At 37.4% G+C, this 20,621-nt stretch overlaps 1 protein-coding gene across 1 annotated transcript in view; it reads right to left on the bottom strand.

The window, feature by feature from the left end:
• Positions 1–20,621, bottom strand: part of KIF4A (kinesin family member 4A) — a 128,250-nt gene that overhangs the window by 100,158 nt on the left and 7,471 nt on the right. Inside the window, exons 5-7 of the mRNA XM_019019439.4 lie at positions 18,859–18,948; positions 15,992–16,158; positions 15,660–15,754 (exon numbers count right to left, since the gene is read on the bottom strand). Coding sequence (XP_018874984.1) covers positions 15,660–15,754; positions 15,992–16,158; positions 18,859–18,948 — 352 coding nt within the window. The remainder of the gene's footprint in view (positions 1–15,659; positions 15,755–15,991; positions 16,159–18,858; positions 18,949–20,621) is intronic.

The following is a 20,621-nucleotide window of genomic DNA, read 5'->3' as shown; positions in this document are numbered from 1 at the left end:
AACATGGTGAAACCCCATCTCTACTAAAAACAGAAAAATTAGCTGGGTGTGGTGGCACATGCCTGTAAACCCAGCTACTTGGGAGGCTGAGGCAGGAGAATCACTTGAACCCAGGAGGCAGAGGTTGCAGTGACCCAACATCACGCCACTGCACTCCAGCCTGGGCAATGGAGTGAGACTCCATCTCAAAAAAAAAAAAAAAAAAGAAAGAAAGAAAGAAAAGAAAAGAAAGCAAGCAAGGGGGGCCAGGTGTGGTGGCTCATGCCTGTAATTCCAACACTTTGGGAGGCTAAGGCAGGAGGACTGCTTGAGCCCAGGAATTAAAGACCAGCCTGGGCAACATAGGGAGATCCCAACTCCAGAAAAAATTAAAAATTAGCTGGGAATTGTGGCATGTGCCTGTGGTCCCAGCTACTCAGGAGGCTAAGGAGGGAGGATTGCTTGAGTCCAGGAGGTTGAGGCTGTAGTGAGCTGTGATTGTGCCACTGCACTCAGCCTGGGCAACAGAGCGAGACCCTGTCTCAAAAAAAAAAAAAAAAAAAAGGCAAGGGAATTGACATCACAAAAGTCAGAAGAATGGATACATGGAGAGAGAAGGAAGGGGATCATGATCTCGGAGGGGTATGCATGGGTGCTGGAAGTGTTTTGTTTTCAACCTGAGTGGTAGTTATATAGATGCTTACTTTATAATCATTTATTAAACTAGATACATGACATAACTTATGCAATGTTCTGTATGTATGCTATGTCTCACCAAAGAAGTGAAACTAAGAGTTAATCACATGTATTGCTAAGCAGTGTAAGCTTTTTTGAGAAGCTTGAGTCTAAAGGGAAGGAGATAGGACAGTAGTTACAGGAGGATTCAGGATTAAAGGAATTTAGATACGTATATTCACCAAAATACCTGTACAAGAATATTCATAGCATTATTCAAAGCAACTCCAAACTGGAAATTACCCAAATGCCCATCCAACAGTAAAGAGGATAAATTGTGGTACACTCATCAGTGGAATACTATATAGTAATGAAAAATAAACAAACTACAACTACATGCAATACTATGGATGAACCTCACAAGCATAATGTTGAGTTAGGGTTATCAGATTTGGTAAAAGAAAAAAAATATAGAACATCCAGTTAAATCTGAATTTCAGATAGATGATGAATCATTTCTAATATAGGTATATTCCATACAAAATGATGTCATTTATCTGAAATTCAAATTTATCTAGGCATCTTGTATTTTCTCTGGAGATCTTACATTGAGTGAAAGAAGTCAGACATGAACGAGTCCATACTACAAAACTAATCTAGGACTAAAAGTCTGGACAGTGGTTACTCTTTGGGGAAGACAGTGACTAGAAGAGAGCACAAGTGGCACTTCTGGGATGCTTAGAATATTGTTTCTTCACCTGGGTGCTATTTACATGTATGTATTTCATATTGTGAACATTCATTGAACTGTATAATGATGACTTGATATCATTATGTATATTACATAATATGTATGTAATACACATATATGTATATGCAATATACATATATGCATAATATGTATATGTAATATATATTTATGTGTAATATGTATATTATACTTCAATTGAATAATCTACCTATTATCCATCTGTAATCTATTTATAATCTATCTGGCAGTGGCCTAAATATGTTTTATATTCAAAATCACAACAAAAAGTAGGGATAAACTTAACAGAAAATGTATAGCACTCACAGACTAAAGAGAAATACTTTGAATAGGTAATTTAATCAGGAATATAAATGGCCTATAAATACAAAAGTATGTTCAACTTCACTAATAACTACAGAAATGAAAGTGACACACCATTTTTCACTTATCAAATTGGTAATAATACTTAGTAGAGAATTTAGGAAAATGAATAATCTCATCATTCCTTCATGGGAGTTTGGTAGCATCTATTTTTAAAAGGTACATGAATTTTGGGAAGATAGTAAGTTGAAAATATTCCAAATCGCCTCTATTCCCAAACCTGATTCATTGACTGTTCTTAAGCCAAGTAGGTGCTGGGGCCAGCCAAAAAAGTAGGTTGCAGGATGGGTCTGAGACCTGAGAGTAAGGGGTGATGTAGAATTTTTCATCTCTGGAACAGAGAAAAGCCCTGGGCTAAGAGTGTGGTGTAGCAGAGCCAAAGTGCAAGGATGGAAACATGGTCTGTGGCAAAGGCTTGGCCCATACCACTCTGAACTCCTAGGGGGAAAGTCAATACTGCTTATGTGAGTGTGCCAGGTTTCCCCATCTGAAAATGCTAAGAAAACAATGAGATGGGTTGGGTCTTCTCTACCTTGAGACTAAGAAAGCACAAGGAAACAAGAGTACAGAGAGGCCTCCTCCTGATGCCTCTTCATGGGTTTGACAAGCTGACTGGCAATACGCCTGCTAGCTCATGGGCAGAAACCACTGTGCTTTTCCCACTCACTGGGCTGCTATGACTTCAGATACTCCAGCATTAGACTTTAGTCCCAGAGAGCAGACCAAGGAAAATAACAATACACCTAAAGGGACCCAGAAGCCAAAAAGAACATGCAGAACACTTAGAACAGGACTTTAATGAATAGAGTTGCTGAATGAAACAGACAATTTGCACTTAAAAAAGACTTTAGAACTAAAAGAATTAAATACCATTTACCAACACCAATAGCAATTATCATTCCAAATAATAAAACATTAAAACCATTCTGATTTAAATCAGAAACTAGATTCCCCTGAGGAAAGCAACTTTACTAGTCCAGGGTATATCTGCTGACATTTTTCTCATTGCTAAGAAACATAAGAGAATTAAATAAAGGAATAAATATTGGCAGAGGTAACTTTCTTCTTACTGATACAATTTGATACCAAGAAAACTCAAGCCTCTAGTTAACAAAACCTGTTAGAACAGAGCTATATTATCAAGAAGAATTGATCTCAAGAACATAATGTTGAGGGAAAAAAATCAGTTTCAGAAGACACATATACCATGAAACCCCTTACGTTAAGTTTAGAAACATGCAAAATGTCACTACATATCATTAAAGGATATAAGAATAAAGAAATTAATGGAAAGGATAAACACCACATTTAGAATGGTGGCTAAATTCACCCCTTAGTTTGATACAACCTGTCCTAATTCCTTACCACTCGACCGACACTGCTCTGACAAAGATCACCCAAAACCTCAACGGACAAATCTATTTACCTCTTCTCAGTAATCACACTGAAGCATATGACACAGGTGACAGTCCTTTTTGTTTATAAAAACCCTTGGTTATCTAGATACTATGATCCTCCAGTGTCTCTTCAGCTTCTCTTATTGACTCATTTACCCTTGGCCCTTAAATATGAGTGCCCCTCGCTCATATTTAGTATTTACTAATATTATTTAATATTTACTAGTGGCTCTTTGATTGTCCAGTCTTTCTCTGCACAACCCTCCTACCCATGGATTCCAAATATTTATCTCTAGCCCAGATGTTGCTTCTAAGCTCTTGTCCTGACTTTCTTATTTCTTCCTGGATTTTTCTAATATGTACTCCAAATCTGACATGTCCAAAATCTTTCCATCTGCTGTCTGCTTCCTATATACCTATCTCCTGTTTTCTCACTAGCTTCCCTTCAACTCTTGGCATCTGCCACTTGACGTAGGACTCAACTATGATTCTGTCATAAACTTCTTTGCCTCACGAGTCAAATCTGACACTTGGGTACATCTCCTTTCCCCCAATCCACAGTAATGCAACATGTAACAATATTCTGCCGGGCCATATCCACCTTCTGAAAATATTCCAGAGGGTTTAGCAACTTTCTTAGTTCTTGATAAGTAGAAAATGATTCCCTCTAACAGTGGAGGACTTGCCTTTGACAATGGCAGTTTGGTAGCCAAAGAAAAGTTAATTCCACTGGTATAAGCCATATCCCTAAAAGTTTCTTCCACCCTCGAAATCTACCTCAAATGTTGACAAGCACCTTAGCAAGCTCATAGGGATCTTAGTTCAGCTGAGATTGTATATAAATATCAGTAGAGCCCCTATATTCCTCATTAGCCACACTCAGAGCAAGTAAAAACACAGATGATGGAATTGGTAATTATGAAGAGACTACTATTTACTAAGAATTGCATTAAATGTTTTACGAATATGAGTTCACTTAATTCCCACAACTCTATTGGAGAATATATTCAAATCCTATTTTACAAATGAGGAAATTGAAGCTCTGAAGCTAAGATGGGCAACCCAGAATGTGTATGTAAAACCCTCTAACGCAATTGAGTAAAATTCCTTTAGGGCCCCTAAAAGTCTTTGAATAGGCTGCCAAGTGGGAAAGCCACCAACTTCCTGTGAATCCATCACTGGTGGATCAGAAACCACAAAATCCTAGAGAGACTGAAAGCAGATGAATCAGACCAACATAAGAAAAAATATGCAGGAGAGAACTGATATAAAAAGTTGGCAGCAACTGCAGGAGTACTACAGACTTGAAGGTAGTGGATTCGGAAAACAGAAGGAAGCCCTGGGACAATGGTCAAGGTATCTGGTTGTGGTACAGGAGCAGGAGTAGGACCATAGACTAATAGTCAGTGATATGACAGAAATAAGTCCAAACACACACACGAATATAGAGGGTAAAACTACCTGTTAAAGGAGAACATCATCCCTAAGCAGTTTAATAAAAGAAAAAAAAATTAAAAAGAGAGACCATCAGATTGGGTATAAATGAATGGATAAATTAATTAATGAAGTCAAGCTACAAAGTTTCTGTAAGATAGGGATGGAAAACATACCAGGTAAGGGCTAACAAAGAGAAAGTAGGTGAAGAAATACTAATTAGACAAAATAGATATAATCCTCTAAGAAGACGTATGTCATGACATTTTATGCAGTTGGCAACATAGCTCCAAAGTATAAAATATATAAACAAAGAAATACAAGGAGAAATGGACAAATTCTTGGTCATACTGTGAGAAAATAACACATTAAGTAAAAAAAAAGAACATGAGGATCTGAATAATACAAGTAACAAGCTCATCTAATAGGTATATATAGAACTATACACCCAAGAGAAAATACACTTTTTAAAAATATAAACAGAATATTAATAAAGACCAAATAAGTATAGGCCGAATTTCAAAAAACACAAATCACATACATTTGTTGAACATAATGCAATACATTAGAAATTGACAATAAAAGGAAAGACAGAAGCACATTCTAAATAACTTTTAGGTTTGAGAGAAAATGAAAGAGTAAATATCCTATTTAGACATGAACAATAAGAGTACTATTTTTCAAAATTGTAAGATTAGATTGAAGTGGTACTTAGAGGAGATGTATAGCTTTAAATATATCTTTTTAGATAAGAACAACTGAAAATAAATGAGACATAGTTATGTATGTGCAAATAAAAGAAAAAAATTGATCTTGAATGTGATTAAGCCTCTAGATCGAATTACCAATTTATAGGAAATAGAGAATAAAAGTGAAACATATGAAACTATATAGGCATGCAATTGGCAAAATTCACACTATGGGAAATTCTACAAGACAACTTGATTTCTTCAATAAATAAATTCCAGGGACTTGAGGGGTAAGGAGAGATGGAGGAGGTACCTAGAGATTAAAGGACATTTAGGCCTTGGCTGGGTGCAGTGGCTCATGCCTGTAATCCCAGCACTTTGGGAGGTTGAGGTGGGCGAATCACCTGAGATCAGGAGTTCAAGATCAGCCTGGCCAACATGGTGAAACCCCATCTCTACTAAAAATGCAAAAATTAGCTGGACGTGGTGGCATGTGCCTATAATCCCAGCTACTTGGGAGGCTGAGGCAGGAAAATCACTTGAATCTGGGAGGCGGAGGCTGCAGTTAGCCAAGATCATGCCACTGCACTCCAGCCTGGGCAACAGAGTGACACTCCGTCTTTAAAAAAAAAAAAAGACATTTAAAAGGCCTATTGAGCAATAACAATGTGTGGACCTTGTTTGTATCCTGATCCAAATAAATAAAATCTATAAGACAATTAAAAATTTTAACACTGACTAGATATGTAATTTTAAGGCATTAGTATTATTGTTAATTTAATTTTTAGGTGTATATATATATTTTTTTTTCTTTTTTTTTTTTAGAGACGGTCCCACTCTATGGCCTAGGCTGGAGTGCAGTGGCTCAATCACAGCTCACCACAGTCTCAAACTCCTGGGCTCCAGCCATCCTCCTGCCTCAGCTAGGACTACAGGTATATGCCACCACACCTGGCTATTTTATTTTTTATTTTTGTAGAGATGGTGGGGTCTCACTATGTTGCTCAGGCTGCTGTCAAATTCCTGGTCTCAAGCAATCTTCCTGCTTTGACCTCCCAAAGTGCTGAAATTACAGGCATGAGTCACTGAACCTGACCTAGGTGATTATATTTTAAGAGTTCTTAATTTCTACAGATACAAACTGAAAAAAATAAAACAATATGTCCGTGATTTGCTTCAAATAATATCAGAGGCAGAAAGTGGGTATTATATAGACAAAACAAGACTGTCATAAATTAGTCATTTCTGAAACTTCATGACAGGTATATTGGGGGAGGCATTCATTATACCATCCTGACCTCTTCTGTATATGCTTGAAAAGCTTTTCTAAAAAGGAGAAGAAAAGAAGTAAACTCAGCTTTCAACTCAAGAAGCAATAAAAAGAACATAAAACAAAATAAAACAACTTAGGAAGAACTCAGTAATAGAGTAACAGTAAAAATTGGAAAAAGGTAGAGTTAATCTGTCAAATGTGATAGAAAAAACAGAGAAGATATATAAACAATTGAAATGAAAGTAGAGACATAACTACAGATAAAGAGGAGATTAAAACTATAAAGTAAATCTATTTGCAATATTATATTAATAAATTTGGCAATCAGACAAAATGAATAATTTTCTTCCTTTTTCTTCTTCTTCTTCTTTTTTTTTTTTTAGGACAGGGTCTCACTCTGTCACCCAGGCTGGAGTGCTGTGGTGCGATCTTGGCTCACTGCAGCCTTGGTCTTCAGGGCTCAATCGATCCTCCACCTCAGTCCCCCGAGTAGCCAGGACTACAGGCATGTGCCACCATGCCTGGCTAATTTTTTATTTTTTGTAGAGACAGGGATCTTACTATATTGCTCAGGCTGGTCTCCAACTCCTGGGCTCAAGCAATCCTCCTACCTAGGCCTCCCAAAATGCTGAGATTATAGGTATGAGCCTCTGTGCCTGGCCAAAATGAACAATTTTCTAAGAAAATATAAATGACCAGAATTGGCTCAAGATATAGAAAATCAAATCTTCAAGAAACCTTCAGAGATAATTTCCATGTTATATCAACTGTACCAGAGCATACAAAAAAACGTAAAAAACTGGAACTCTCATACACTGCTGGGGTGTAAAATGATACAAACCATGTTAGAGAACTGTTAGGCACTTTCTCATAAAGTTAAACATACGCTTGCCCTCTTCTATTCCTAGGTATTTATCCAAGTGAAATGGAAACATATGTTCACAAAAAGACCCGTATACAAATGTTCAGGGTAGCTTTATTCATAATAGCTAAAAATTTGAGATAACCTAAATTCTCAACAATACGAGAATAGAAAAACAAATAGTGGTATAATCATAGAATTGAATACTACTCAGCAATACAAAGGAAAATCACTAATCAAAGCAAGAACATGAACAAATCTCAAAAAACACTATGTTGAGCAAAAGAATCCAGGCACACACACACAACCATTTTGAGATCCCACTGTAATGAAGTCTAAGAACATGCAAAATTAATCTATGGTGACAGAAATCAGAAAGTGGTTGCTGGAAGTGGAATGGGGGAAGGATGGATTGACTGGAAAGGGGCACAAGGGAAGTTTCTGGAAAGACGAAATTGTTTTATATGATATTTTTGGTGGTAGATATATGAATGTATATAACTAGCAAAACTCAACAAACTAAGCATTTAAGGTATGTGCATTTTACTGTATATAAATTTTTTTTGTTTGCTTTTGAGAAAGAGTCTCACTCTGTCACCCAGCCTGGAGTGCAGTGGCGTGATCTTGGCTCACTGCAACCTCCACCTTGCAGGTTCAAGCAAATCTCGTGCCTCAGCCACCAGAGTAGCTGGGACTACAGGCGTGCGCCACCACGCTCGGCTAATTTTTGGAATGTTAGTAGACACAGGGTTTGCCATGTTGGCCAGACTGGTCTCAAACTCCTGGCCTCAAGTGATCTGCCCTTCTCGACCTCCCCAAGTGTTGGGATTACAGGCATGAGTCACTGTGCCAGGCCAATTGTATATAAATTTTACTTCAAGAAATAACATATTGAAAAATATAACTACATGAGGTGATTGATATGCTAATTAGCTTGACTGTGGTAATCATTTCACAATTTATGCATATATCAAAGTATTGCACTGTCTACTTTAAACATTTACAATTTTTTTTTTGTCAATTATACCTCAGTAAGGCTGAAAAAGAAAAAAAGCTATTGCTCCTTAAGTAGCCAATTTTACATATTCAAAAATAGAAAAAATATGTAAGAAGAAATACACACACAAGGCACAAATGAAAAAGATCAATAAAGTTAAAAAATGAGACTGAGGAAAACATATGCAATATATGTAACTAAGGCTTAATATCCAGAATATATAAACAACTCCTATAAATCAATAAGAAAAATACAACATGAAAGAAGAAAAAATAAGCAAATGGTATGAACAGGCAATTCATAGAACTGGAAAGAGAAATAGCCAATAACATGCAATATTCAAGACAGGCAAGACTAAAAAGGTCAATAATATCCAATATTGTCAGTAGTATAGAGAAACATCATCATATTTTGTAGGTAGAGTGGATAAAGAGGCAGACATTTTGGTGTGCAATATTTAATAGTATTTACTCAAACGTGTATACCCTTCAATCTAGCAATTCCTCTTTCAGGTACATAACAGAGAATACTCTCACATGTTTATCATGTACAAGGCTATCTAGTGAGGCATCAATTTCCAATAGCCAGAAATTGGAAAACTGAAATGTCAACCAAAATAGGAATAAACAAGGTAGACTGTATACCGTGGAATCCTATGTAACAGTTTTTTAAATGAAGTAGACTTATATACACGGGATACAAAAAAGATCTCAGGCCTGGCGTGGTGGCTCACGCCTGTAATCCTAGCACTTTGGGAGGCCGAGGAAGGCAGATTGCTTGAGCTCAGGAGTTCAAGACCAGCCTGGGCAACAAGGTGAAACCCCATCTCTACTAAAATACAAAAAATTAGTCATGCATGGCAGCATGTGCCTGTAGTCCCACCTACTTGGGAGGCTGAGGCAGGAGAATTGCTTGAACCCAGGAGGCGGAGGTTGCAGTGGGCCGAGATCGTGCCACTGTACTCCAGCCTGGGTGACAGAGCGAGACTCCATCTCTTAAAACAAAACAAAACAAAAAATCTAAGTTGTATCACAAAGAGATAAAAGCAAGTTGAAAAACAATATGTGTAGCATGATGACATTTATCTTTAAAAACACAGAAACACCAATAAAAAATATATGTGTACGTGAAAAAATCTTGAATGATACCCACCAGTCAGATGAAAGTGTTCACCTCTGGATTAGGACTGGGTGGTAAATCAAGGTAGATTTTATCTTCATCTGTATTGTTTGTATTTTTATATGAGAATCTATTCATGTATTACTTGTATAGTTAAAAGGAAATAAATAAATTAGGCAATGCCAAAATATTTAAAGGTATATAAAAACTATATTACTATATGCACACATACACATACGCACAGAAAAACATCTGGTAAAGATAAACACCAAACTTAATAATCATGGTTAAACAAAAGCCTAGCCAAGAGCTTAAAAGGTCTGGGAAATGAGGTATCCACAGGAGGGAGTGGGGATTAAAAAGTTCAGATATATTTCTGAAGGTCTAGAAAGTTGTCTGAATGTATAGGGCTGTCTACATGCTCAGGAAAGACCTAAAAAGCCATAAATTTTGCATCTCTGGCTGACTTTGAGACTCTGTTCAAGCAGTGAAGGCTAAGGCAGAGTTGTAAAAGTGCCTGAGTGTTGAAGGCATATGCCCAAACACAGACACAAAACTCTTGGCAAATGGTGGAAGATTTATAGGTTCAAGGCATTTAAGTAACTGAGACCAGTCATCAAGTAACCACTAAATTAACAGAGAAGACACTTCTGTGATGGCAAACTACAGGGAATCCAGTTTACAGAATCAGTCCAGGAAAGTCACTAAACAAACAAAAACAAGTGAGATTTATCCTAGGAATACAAGGTTGGTTTAACATTCAAAAATCAATTAATGCAGTATACCATATCAATAGACTAAAGAACAAAAATAATGTGATCATGTGATCACATCAATAGATGACAAAAAAGCATTTGACAAATACCCATTCATGATAAAAACACTTAACAAACTAGGTGTACAAGGGAACTTCCTCAACCTGGTAGGGCACCTATGAAGAACAAAGACTGAATGCTTTTCCCTTAAGATCAGGAACAAAATAACAACATTCATTCTCACCACTTTTATTCACCATTATACTGGCGCTTCTAGTCAGGACAAGCAAGCAAGAAAAAGAAGTAAAGGCATCCAGACTAGAAAGAAAGAAGTAAAAGTATCTCTATTCACAGGTGACATGATCTTGTACACAGAAATCCTAAAGCATCTATTTAAAAAGCTATTAGAATTAATAAGTTCTGCAAGTTTGCAGATGCAAGATCTACAAAACTCAATAAACAAATTGAAAATGAAATTAAGAAAACAATTGCATTTACAATAGCATTGGAAAGGGTAAAATACTTAGGAATAAATTTAACAAAAGAAGTGTAAAACGTATACTCTGAAAATTAAAAAAAAATTATCAAAAAATATTAAAAAAGAATTAAATAAAAAGAAAGATACTCCAAGCACAGTCGCTCATGCCTATAAACCAGCACTTTGGGAGGTAAAGGCAGGAAGATCGCTTGAGGCCAGGCATTCAAGACCAGCCTGGGCAAGAAAGTGAGACCTGTCTCTACAAAAAAAAATTAAAAATCAACCAAGAGTGGTGGTACATGCCTATGGTCCCAGCTACTTGGGAGGCTGAGGTAGGAAGATTGCTTGAGCCTGGGAGGTTTAGGCTGCAGCCATTGCTTTCCAACCTGGGAAACAGAGCAAGATCCTGTCTCTAAAAAAAAAAAAAAAAAAAAAGAGGCCGGGCACGGTGGCTCATGCCTGTAATCCCAGCACTTTGGAAGGCCAAGGCGGGTGGATCACTTGAGGTTAGGAGTTTGAGACCAGCCTGGCCAACATGGTGAAGTCCCATCTCTACTAAAAATACAAAAATCAGCCAGGCGTGCTGGCATGTGCCTGTAGTCTCAGCTACTTACTTGGGAGGCTAAGGCAGGAGAATAGCTTGAACCTGGGAAGCAGAGGTTGCAGTGAGCCGAGATCACGCCACTGCACTCCAGCCTGGGCAACAGAGTGAGATTGTCTCAAAAAATAAAATAAAATAAAGATAAAAATAAAAAATTTGAAAAAATTTGAAAAAGAAAAAGAAAGACATCTGACGTTCATACATTGAAAGACTTAATATTGTTAAGATGGCAATACTTCCCAAGTGGATCTACAGATTCAGCGAAATCTCTATAAAATCCCAGCTGGCTTTTTTGCAGAAATTGACAAGTTGAACCTAATGTTCATATGGAAATGAAAGGGGCCCAGAATAGCCAATACAATCTTGAACAAGAACGAAGTTGGAGGACTCACACTTCCCAATTTCAAAACTTACCACAAAGCTACAGTAATGAAGACATAAGGCATAAGGCATATAGATCAAAGGAATAGAGACCAGTTGCTTCTTGACAAGTATGCCAAGACAATTCAATGGGGGAAAGGATAGTCTTTTCAACAAACGATGCTGGGATAACTCATATACAGATGCAAAAGAAACTGGACCACTCTTCACATCATATGCAAAAATTAACTCAAAATGGGTCAAAGCCTAAATGTGATATGAAAGGACATTCTTCCAAAAGATATATAACATGAAATGATGTTCAACATCATTAGCCATCAGTGAAATATAAATAAAAACCACAATGAGATACCACTTCGTACCCACTAGGATAGCTATAATTAAAAAGGCATAATAACAAGCAAATCTGATGGCACCCAGGAGTTTGAAAAATAAATAAGTAACAAGTGAAAATGTGGAGATACTGGAACCCTTATATATTGCTGGTGAGAACATAAAATGATGTCGTTGCTTTGAAAAACAGTGTGATGGTAGTTCTTCAAAAGGTTAAACATGGAGTGACCATATGATCCAGCAATTCCACTCATAGAGAAATGAAAACTTGTCTACAGAAAAACATACACAAATGTTCATAGCAGCATTATTCAAAATAACCCAAAATGAAAACAACCCAAATGTCTATCAAGGGATGAATGGATAAATAAAAACATGGTATTTCCATACAATGGAAGATTGGCAATAAAACAGAATTAAGTACTGATACATGCTACAATATAGATGAACTTTGACATTATGCTATGTGAAAGAAGCCAGTCACAAAAGACCACATATTGTATAATTCCATTTATATGAAATGCCCAGAATAGGCAAATCTGCAGAGACAGAGGATTGGTTATTGCCTAGGATGAGAGGTGAGGAACATATATTGAGGGGAAATAAGGAGTGAATGCTAATGGGTATGGATTTCTTTTTGAGGTGATGAAAATATTCTAAAATTTATTGCAGTGATGGTTATACAACTCCTTGTGAACATACTAAAAATCAGTGAAATGTATACTTTAAAAGGGTGAGTGTTATGGTATGTTAATTATATAATTATATCTTTTATTCTTTTTAAAAAAAAGTTAAACAGAGTTACCATATGACCTAGCAATTCCATTCCTAGGTATATACCCAAGATAAATGAAAACCTTTGTCCACGTGAAAATTTACACACAGAAGTTCATAACAGAGAAAATTGGATATGACTGATGAATGAACAAACAAAATGTGGCATATCCATACAATGGAATATTGTTCAGCAATAGAAAGAAATGAGGCCGGGTATGGTGGCTCACACCTGTAATCCCAGCACTTTGGGAGGCCGAGGTGGGTGGATCACTTGAGGTCAGGAGTTCAAGACCAGCCTGGCCAACGTGGTGAATGAAACCCCATCTCTACTAAAAAATACAAAAATTAGCCAGGCATGGTGGCACATGCTTGTAACCCCAGCTATGGGAGGCTGAGGCAGTAGAACTGCCTGAACCTGGAAGGTGGAGGTTGCAGTGAGCCAAGATCATGCCACTGCACTCCAGCCTGGGCAACAGAGTGAGACTCTCTCTCTCTCTCAAAAAAAAAAAAAAAAAAAAAAAGGAATGAAGTACTGATATATGATGTAACATGGATGAACCTTGAAAATCTTATGCTAAGCCAGTCACAAAAGACAATATATTGTATGATTACATTTATATGAAATGTAAACTAGTTCAACCATTGTGGAAGTCAGTGTGGCGATTCCTCAGGGATCTAGAATGAGAAATACCATTTGACCCAGCCATCCCATTACTGGGTATATACCCAAAGGACTATAAATCATGCTGCTATAAAGACACATGCACACATATGTTTATTGCGGCACTATTCACAATAGCAAAGACTTGGAACCAAGCCAAATGTCCAACAATGATAGACTGGATTAAGAAAATGTGGCACATATACACCATGGAATACTATGCAGCCATAAAAAATGATGAGTTCATGTCCTTTGTAGGGACATGGATGAAATTGGAAATCATCATTCTCAGTAAACTATCGCAAGAACAAAAAACCAAACACCGCATATTCTCACTCATAGGTGGGAATTGAACAATGAGAACACATGGACACAGGAAGGGGAACATCACACTCTGGGGACTGTTGTGGGGTGGGGGGAGTGGGGAGGGATAGCATTAGGAGATATACCTAATGCTAAATGACGAGTTAATGGGTGCAGCACACCAGCATGGCACATGTATACATATGTAACTAAGCTGCACATTGTGCACATGTACCCTAAAACTTAAAGTATAATAATAATAATAATAATAATAATAAAATAAAAAAATAAAAAAAAAAAGAAATGTAAGTTAAGTGGTTGCCTAGGGCCAGGGAAAGGGGTGGGAATGGGGAGTGACTGCTAATGAATATGGGGCTTCTCCTTGGGATGATAAAATGTTCTAAAATTAGATTATGATGATGATTTTACAACTCTGTGAATATACTAAAATCCACTGATATGTACAGTTTAAATAGGTAATGTTATAGTACGTAAATTATATCTCAATAAAGCTGTTAAATAAAGCAACTTGGAACTGAACACCTAAAAGAAGATAAAGAAAGCATTACAGCCTTTAAAAATAGTCTTAGGAAAGCTAAATCTCAAGTGCAAACATAGAACAAAAAGGGTACTTTGAATGACACTCAGAACAAAAAGCTGAATGAGGAAGAAACAGGTCTGCACTCAGTGCCAGCAGTATAATAATGATAAATGACAGAAATAAAATTCCTCAATTAATATTTTTCCTTCTGCCTTCTCAGTTCCCAAGAGAGAAATGAAGCCCAATATGAGTAAAGAGGTAGTAAGTGTAAACCCAACTGCTTTAATAAGAGTTCAAATATCTTGGACCAGATGAATTATAGCTAAGGGAACATAGAGTAATTTCAAACGAGACTGCTGAAGCTATGTCAACGATCTTTGACGAATCACAGAGAAAGACATTCTAGAAGACTGGGCAGATGCAATTTCATTTTCAAAACAGGGATAAAAGTTAATTCCATAAATTACCAAACAGTGGGTTTGATGTAAGTCTAGAGTGGATTATTAGAGGGACAGCATGCAAGAACCTAGAAAACAGAGGAATAAGCACTAGAAGCCAACCTTGAATTCACCAAGAAAAAGCACTTTAGGCTAAAATCCCTTATTTCTTTTTTGTATTGTTACTAAGCTGGTAGCTATGAGAAATACAGTAGATATGGTATATCTGGATTTAGCAAGGCATCTGATGAACTATTTTATGATATCCTTAAGAACAAAATTGAGATATAGAGCTGGATGTTAATTTTTGTTAGAGAGATTAATAATCACTTCAAGATCATTACCAAGGCATGCAGATTACCAGGTCACTATAATGTTAGAAGAAGGTTTCTAATAGCCTACATCACAGGGTTCTTCTAGCCTTAGGAATTTCATCACTTTTCAAATTCAACAACTTGAATGAAGGCATGGAAATTGTGCTGAGGTTTATATGTGACAACATCTGGAAGGGATGGTGAATACTTAAAATGACAGAATCAGGATACTGATTTTAATTATAAATAGTTGGGGTAAAACAAAACAAAACAAAACTAAAACTAAAACTTGCCTGGACCAGATGAAATCAAACCAAGGGCCAGATCCAAATCTCATACCTGAATTAGAGAATGAGAGCAAGGGAAAGAAACAATTTTTCGCTATTTCTGAACTCAGCCTCAAATCTGAATCGTAGCTACTGTTAGAATGTGATCTCAAATCCCAGTCGAAAACACCAACAATACCAACAAGAGTACTAGAAGTTTTTAATCTACAACTGTGACCTTAATTACTCTCTTACCCTCTTTTAGACGATCCCCTTCAGCCTTGGTTTTCTTCTGTCTTTCTGATCCAGCGAGGTCTACAAGATGCAGCTTGGAGCGAAAGCTGCTATTCCTGTGATAATGAAAGGAAGACACAGTGAGAATGGTACACAAGCTTGAGAGTAGCTGAATATCAAAGCTGACCTGTCAGCTCTCATTTTCTTTCAAGTCAGTCAAAATGGCTCCATTAGTCACTCGTGCTCACAATACTGATGTCTGATGATTTGTCAAATCAATTGAAGAAGCAGCCTAATGTTTAACCTTAATAGAACTAATACTAAAAATCTTGACTCTTTAAATTGTAACTTACTTGTCACTTTTCTTTCTTTGCTCTAAGGAGATTGTAAAGATGGCATGAGATCGGGACGACTGGGAGTTCATAGCCGTGGAGGCCACAGTCCTAGAGTTGTTGCCCTGCTCCAAACAGGAAACAGTATCCAAGGCAACCAAAACAGTCTTCTCAGTGAGTCCCACAATCTAATTGCAAGAAAGAGAAAATTCCCTTATGATTTATACTTTAAATGCTTGGTCAGAAATATAGGGATTGGTGGTTTAAAAAAATGCCTTGATAGTCTAGTAGAACCTCAAATAGAACAGTCATGGTGATAAGAACTGCTTTAACTGGCAACTCTGTGAAGATAGCTGGAAACTAAGGTCTCCAATCTTCCTTAGGAACTTCAGAAACAAGGGTGCCAGCCAATACTGGAGCTAGAAAAGATCTCAAGATTTTAGGGTAGCAATGGCTACGTGCCTTCCAAGAAACCCCAAGTGAAGTTAATTCTGGTCCCAAGGAGAGCAAGTACAACACAAACAGCGATGGCATTTCTCTTTGTTACTTTCACCCCTATCTGACCCCATGCTCCTCTCTGTACCTCTGATTCATTTTAAACCTCATTTTCACTAGAGGAAATAGCATGGTACGGTTTCCACTGGATTAGGAAGCCAGGAAAACAGGACCCCAGGCTTAGTACTGTATTTACCTTGGAGAACTTATAGAAGTTGAATCTCTTGGAGCCTCTGAGGTGATTGGACTAGATGCTTATGAAGTCTTTTCTAGCTCCAATATGCTATAATTTTATTACTTCATAGCTCCCAAACTTACTTCTGTGGCCCTAATTTCTAGTCTTTTATTTCTAATGATCTACCTTACCACTTACACTTTGAAATCAGTCAATTATAAACCAAATTCATCTTCCTCCCACAAACACTAATTCTCTCTACTATAATACTTCTCCATTTCTATTAATCTTGTCTCATATTCTCAAAAACTCACATCACCTTCAACTTCTCCCACTCCTCCATATCCCATCTATCACCAACTACTAGTCATTCTCCTTTTGAATCCATCACTTCCTTTTCCTTTACACATCTACTTGCCTAGTTCAGGCCCATATTACTTCACACCTAAAAAATAAGCAACAGTTTCCCCAACTGGTCTTCCTCATCCTAGTCTTTCTCCTTTTCAATCCATTTCTGTTTGATTTTCCTAAAATGTCATCAACCTACTAAGCCCTGTGCTAGATAACGAAGATACAAAGAGATTTCAAAGTACTCCCCTGACCTCCAGGTTAGGGTGAATTCCTTATAAGAATGAATTCACATATCACTTGTAACAGAGTTGGAGCGATACACACATAAGATAAAAACTTGGTAAAAGTAGCCACAGTAATCCCTCACTCAGAAGTTTTACATAGTTTATATATGGTTCACAGGGATAGAAACTAAGCTCTTTAGCCCGGCTTCATAATCTGGTCCTAACATATCTCCTGTTACTTCCCAGCCCAAATCCTCTAATCCAGACAGACTTGTGTAGTCTTATTACCCTCAGGTGTATATTTTCTGCTTTCCTGCTAAAGCTATTCCTTACCATAAGAATATCCTTATTTTCTCTACTTACTTAAAGCCTATCCATCCCATCTGAAGAGTGTTTACAAACTCTTCCTTACCAATTTGTGTCAGGAACTCATACTTCTCTGTATTGCAAATCTCACCTCAAACAACTCTTAGGACTTAATTCCTGCCTTAACATGGGGTATATAAAAGATCTTGAAACAGGGTCAAGTGCTGGCTCAGTACAATAGCATGTATTTTGTCCAGGTTTCTTATCCTCACTATCCAAATCATCTTTGCATATTCCAAGCTTATCAGGGCTGATCCTTTAAACTTTGCATTAGTAGCTGGCTAACAACTTAATGACCCAGAAAAAAAAATCAGGAGCACAGGCACCTGTCCCCCACTGGTACCCCAAATCTTCAACTTTCTCTGTTTTTCTTTGTGCAAGAGAAGAAGGGAAGGAGAACAGGAGTAAGATATTATTCCAAGTTTTCCCAGAGTACTACCTAGCCTCATCTACCTCCAGCCTCTGATTTTCCCACTCCTGAATACTCAAGCTCTGCCTGTTTTCAACACTGGCTTCTGGATTTGGCTCACTCCCACATAGGAAACTCTCAATTTTGCCTCACATTTTCTGTTCAGTTCTAGCTCCTCATCTTGCATCTATACCATCTGACAGAAGATTCTCAAATAAGCTATCTCTTCTTCCTATGATACTTACATGTTTTAAAAATTATATATTGTTTAACTTTTCAATTTTAAAAATATCATCCCAAAGCCCAGCAAAATGTCTATTACAGTGCTGTCCAACAGAATTTTCTATTGGATATAGATATGTTCAATCATATCCATGCATTAGTAGCTGGCTAACAATGACCCAGAAGAAAATACATGGATATGTTCTGTATCCATCTGTGCTCTCAAACATGGTTACCACTAGCCATATGTAGCTATCGAGCACTTCATATGTGGCTAGTGTGCCTGAGGAAATGAATTTTTAAAATTTTATTCAATTTTAATTCATTTAAATTTAAATAGCCACTTGTGGCTAGTGGCTAACATACTGGACTGCTCAGCCTTAGAACTCTGTAAATAATATTTAATTGATATTGGCATTCCTCTAGGTAACAGGAAGGTGATAAAACTGAACATGAGTCTTTCCTTGCTTCCCCACAAGAGCTCCCACCTAGAAATTTTAGATTAACAAAGGGACTTAGGACCACAGAAAACCTGACTGAGATGATAGTAGTCATTTAAAACCACAGTGGCAGATAAAAGGGATGTGAACTTTAGTATTATAATTGCCAAAAATTTTTAATAACATCAAATGAGAGACAAACACACCTTTATGCCTTCCTTAGGATCCTCTCGTATATTTATTTGAGCTTTCTCACGAGATGGGCATAGAAGATCCAAAATTTCTTCATTGTAAATCTGATATTGTTGAAAATAAAGTGGCAAAAACAAGATGTTAACAGTGGTAATCTCTGGGTGGTGAGATCATAGGTAATTTTTAAAATTATTTGTGACTTTCTATATTTAAACATTTGTTCATAATGAACATGTATTACTTGTAGAATTAAGAAAAGGACCATAACCCTATAGGTAATCACTTGATGTTTTATAAGAATGAATTCACATATCACTTGTAGCAAAATTGAGATTGCTCTCTTAAGACAGTCTCTTAGGAACAGCAGACACATGAAAAGTTACATGGCCACGCAAATTCAGTTCTTTGATGGCATCATAATAGCATTACATTCACCCATTTTGTTAAAATGTGAATAACAGGTACATGGATGGGGGTGGATGGAAAAGGAAGAAGTGGCAGCTAATATTTCAATATGAAACAGAATTTTAAGTACTTAGAACAGTGTTTAGCACATCTAAGCACTACATTTGTTTGCTATTACTGCTATTGCTATTATTTAACATACCAGGATCTGGAGTTATTTTGATATTCAATTATGTTGGCCACAACTAGGTTAATCAAGAGACTCAAGAAGGCTAATCTAGCTGAGCACAGTCACTCACGCCTATAATCCCAGCACTTTGGGAAGCCAAAATGGGAGGATCACTTGAGCCCAGGGGTCTGTCACCAGCCTGGGCAACATAGTGAGACCCTGTCTCTACAAAAATTTAAAAATTAGCCAGGCGAAGTGGCACATGCTTGTAGTCCCAGCTGCTTGGAAGGCTGAGGTGGGGTGGGAGGATCGCTTGAGCAGGAGCTGGAGGCTGCAGTGAGCTATGATTTTGCCACTGCACTCCAGCCTGTGAGAGAGTGGGACTCTTTCTCAAAGGAAATAAATAAATAGAATTAAAAATTGCCTTTAAGGTCTCACTCTGGGGCTCAAGCAATCCTTCTACCCTACCTCAGCCTCCTGAGCAGCTGGGACTGTGGGCATGCACCACCTCGCCTGGCTAATCTTTAAAGTTTTTGTAGAGACAAGGTCTCACTATGTTGCCCAGGCTGGTCTCGGACCCCTGGGTTGAAGTGATCCTCCCGCCCTGGCCTCCCAAAGTGCTGGGATTACAGGCGTGAACCACCGGGCCTGGCCAAGAAGGCTAATCTTAATGATGTAATCCCCTGTCTTCCAGTTCTACATCTCTTTACCTGTTAGCATGTTGAGATTGAACTTCAGGATTAAGTGTTCACATGCTTAAATTATATAGGTTTAATTATTACCCCCTAAAGGATAAGACATCACTGCTATGGAATCAAGTAGCTAGCTTCCCAGAAGCCATCAGTTCCCTAAAGATGTGTTTTTGATGTTATGAAGTTAGATATAATTGGCCAGTCTACAACTATACTAATATACACTAGAACACAAACTCCCATAAGGGCTAGAATTTTTGTTTTGTTCACTGATATATACCAAGTACCTCATATACCCAAGTGCCTAGAATTGGGCCTGGCACATGGTAGGTTCTCAGTAAATATCTGTTTAATAAACACACTCTATCACCGCTTATACAGCTCAATATTTCAGCTGGTTTTTATAACATTCTTCATGAGGCAACAGCATTATCATTTAAGTCTCAAACAGTAAAGGGAAATCAAACACTCTTCTGCAGACTATACAGGTAATCAGTAACAGAGGCCAAAC

The sequence above is a fragment of the Gorilla gorilla genome, chromosome X (genome assembly GCF_029281585.2).
Source record: "Gorilla gorilla gorilla isolate KB3781 chromosome X, NHGRI_mGorGor1-v2.1_pri, whole genome shotgun sequence".
Taxonomy (NCBI): Eukaryota; Metazoa; Chordata; class Mammalia; order Primates; family Hominidae; genus Gorilla; species Gorilla gorilla.
The sequence above is the reverse complement of the archived record's forward strand: the minus strand, read 5'-3'. Positions and strand labels throughout refer to the sequence as shown.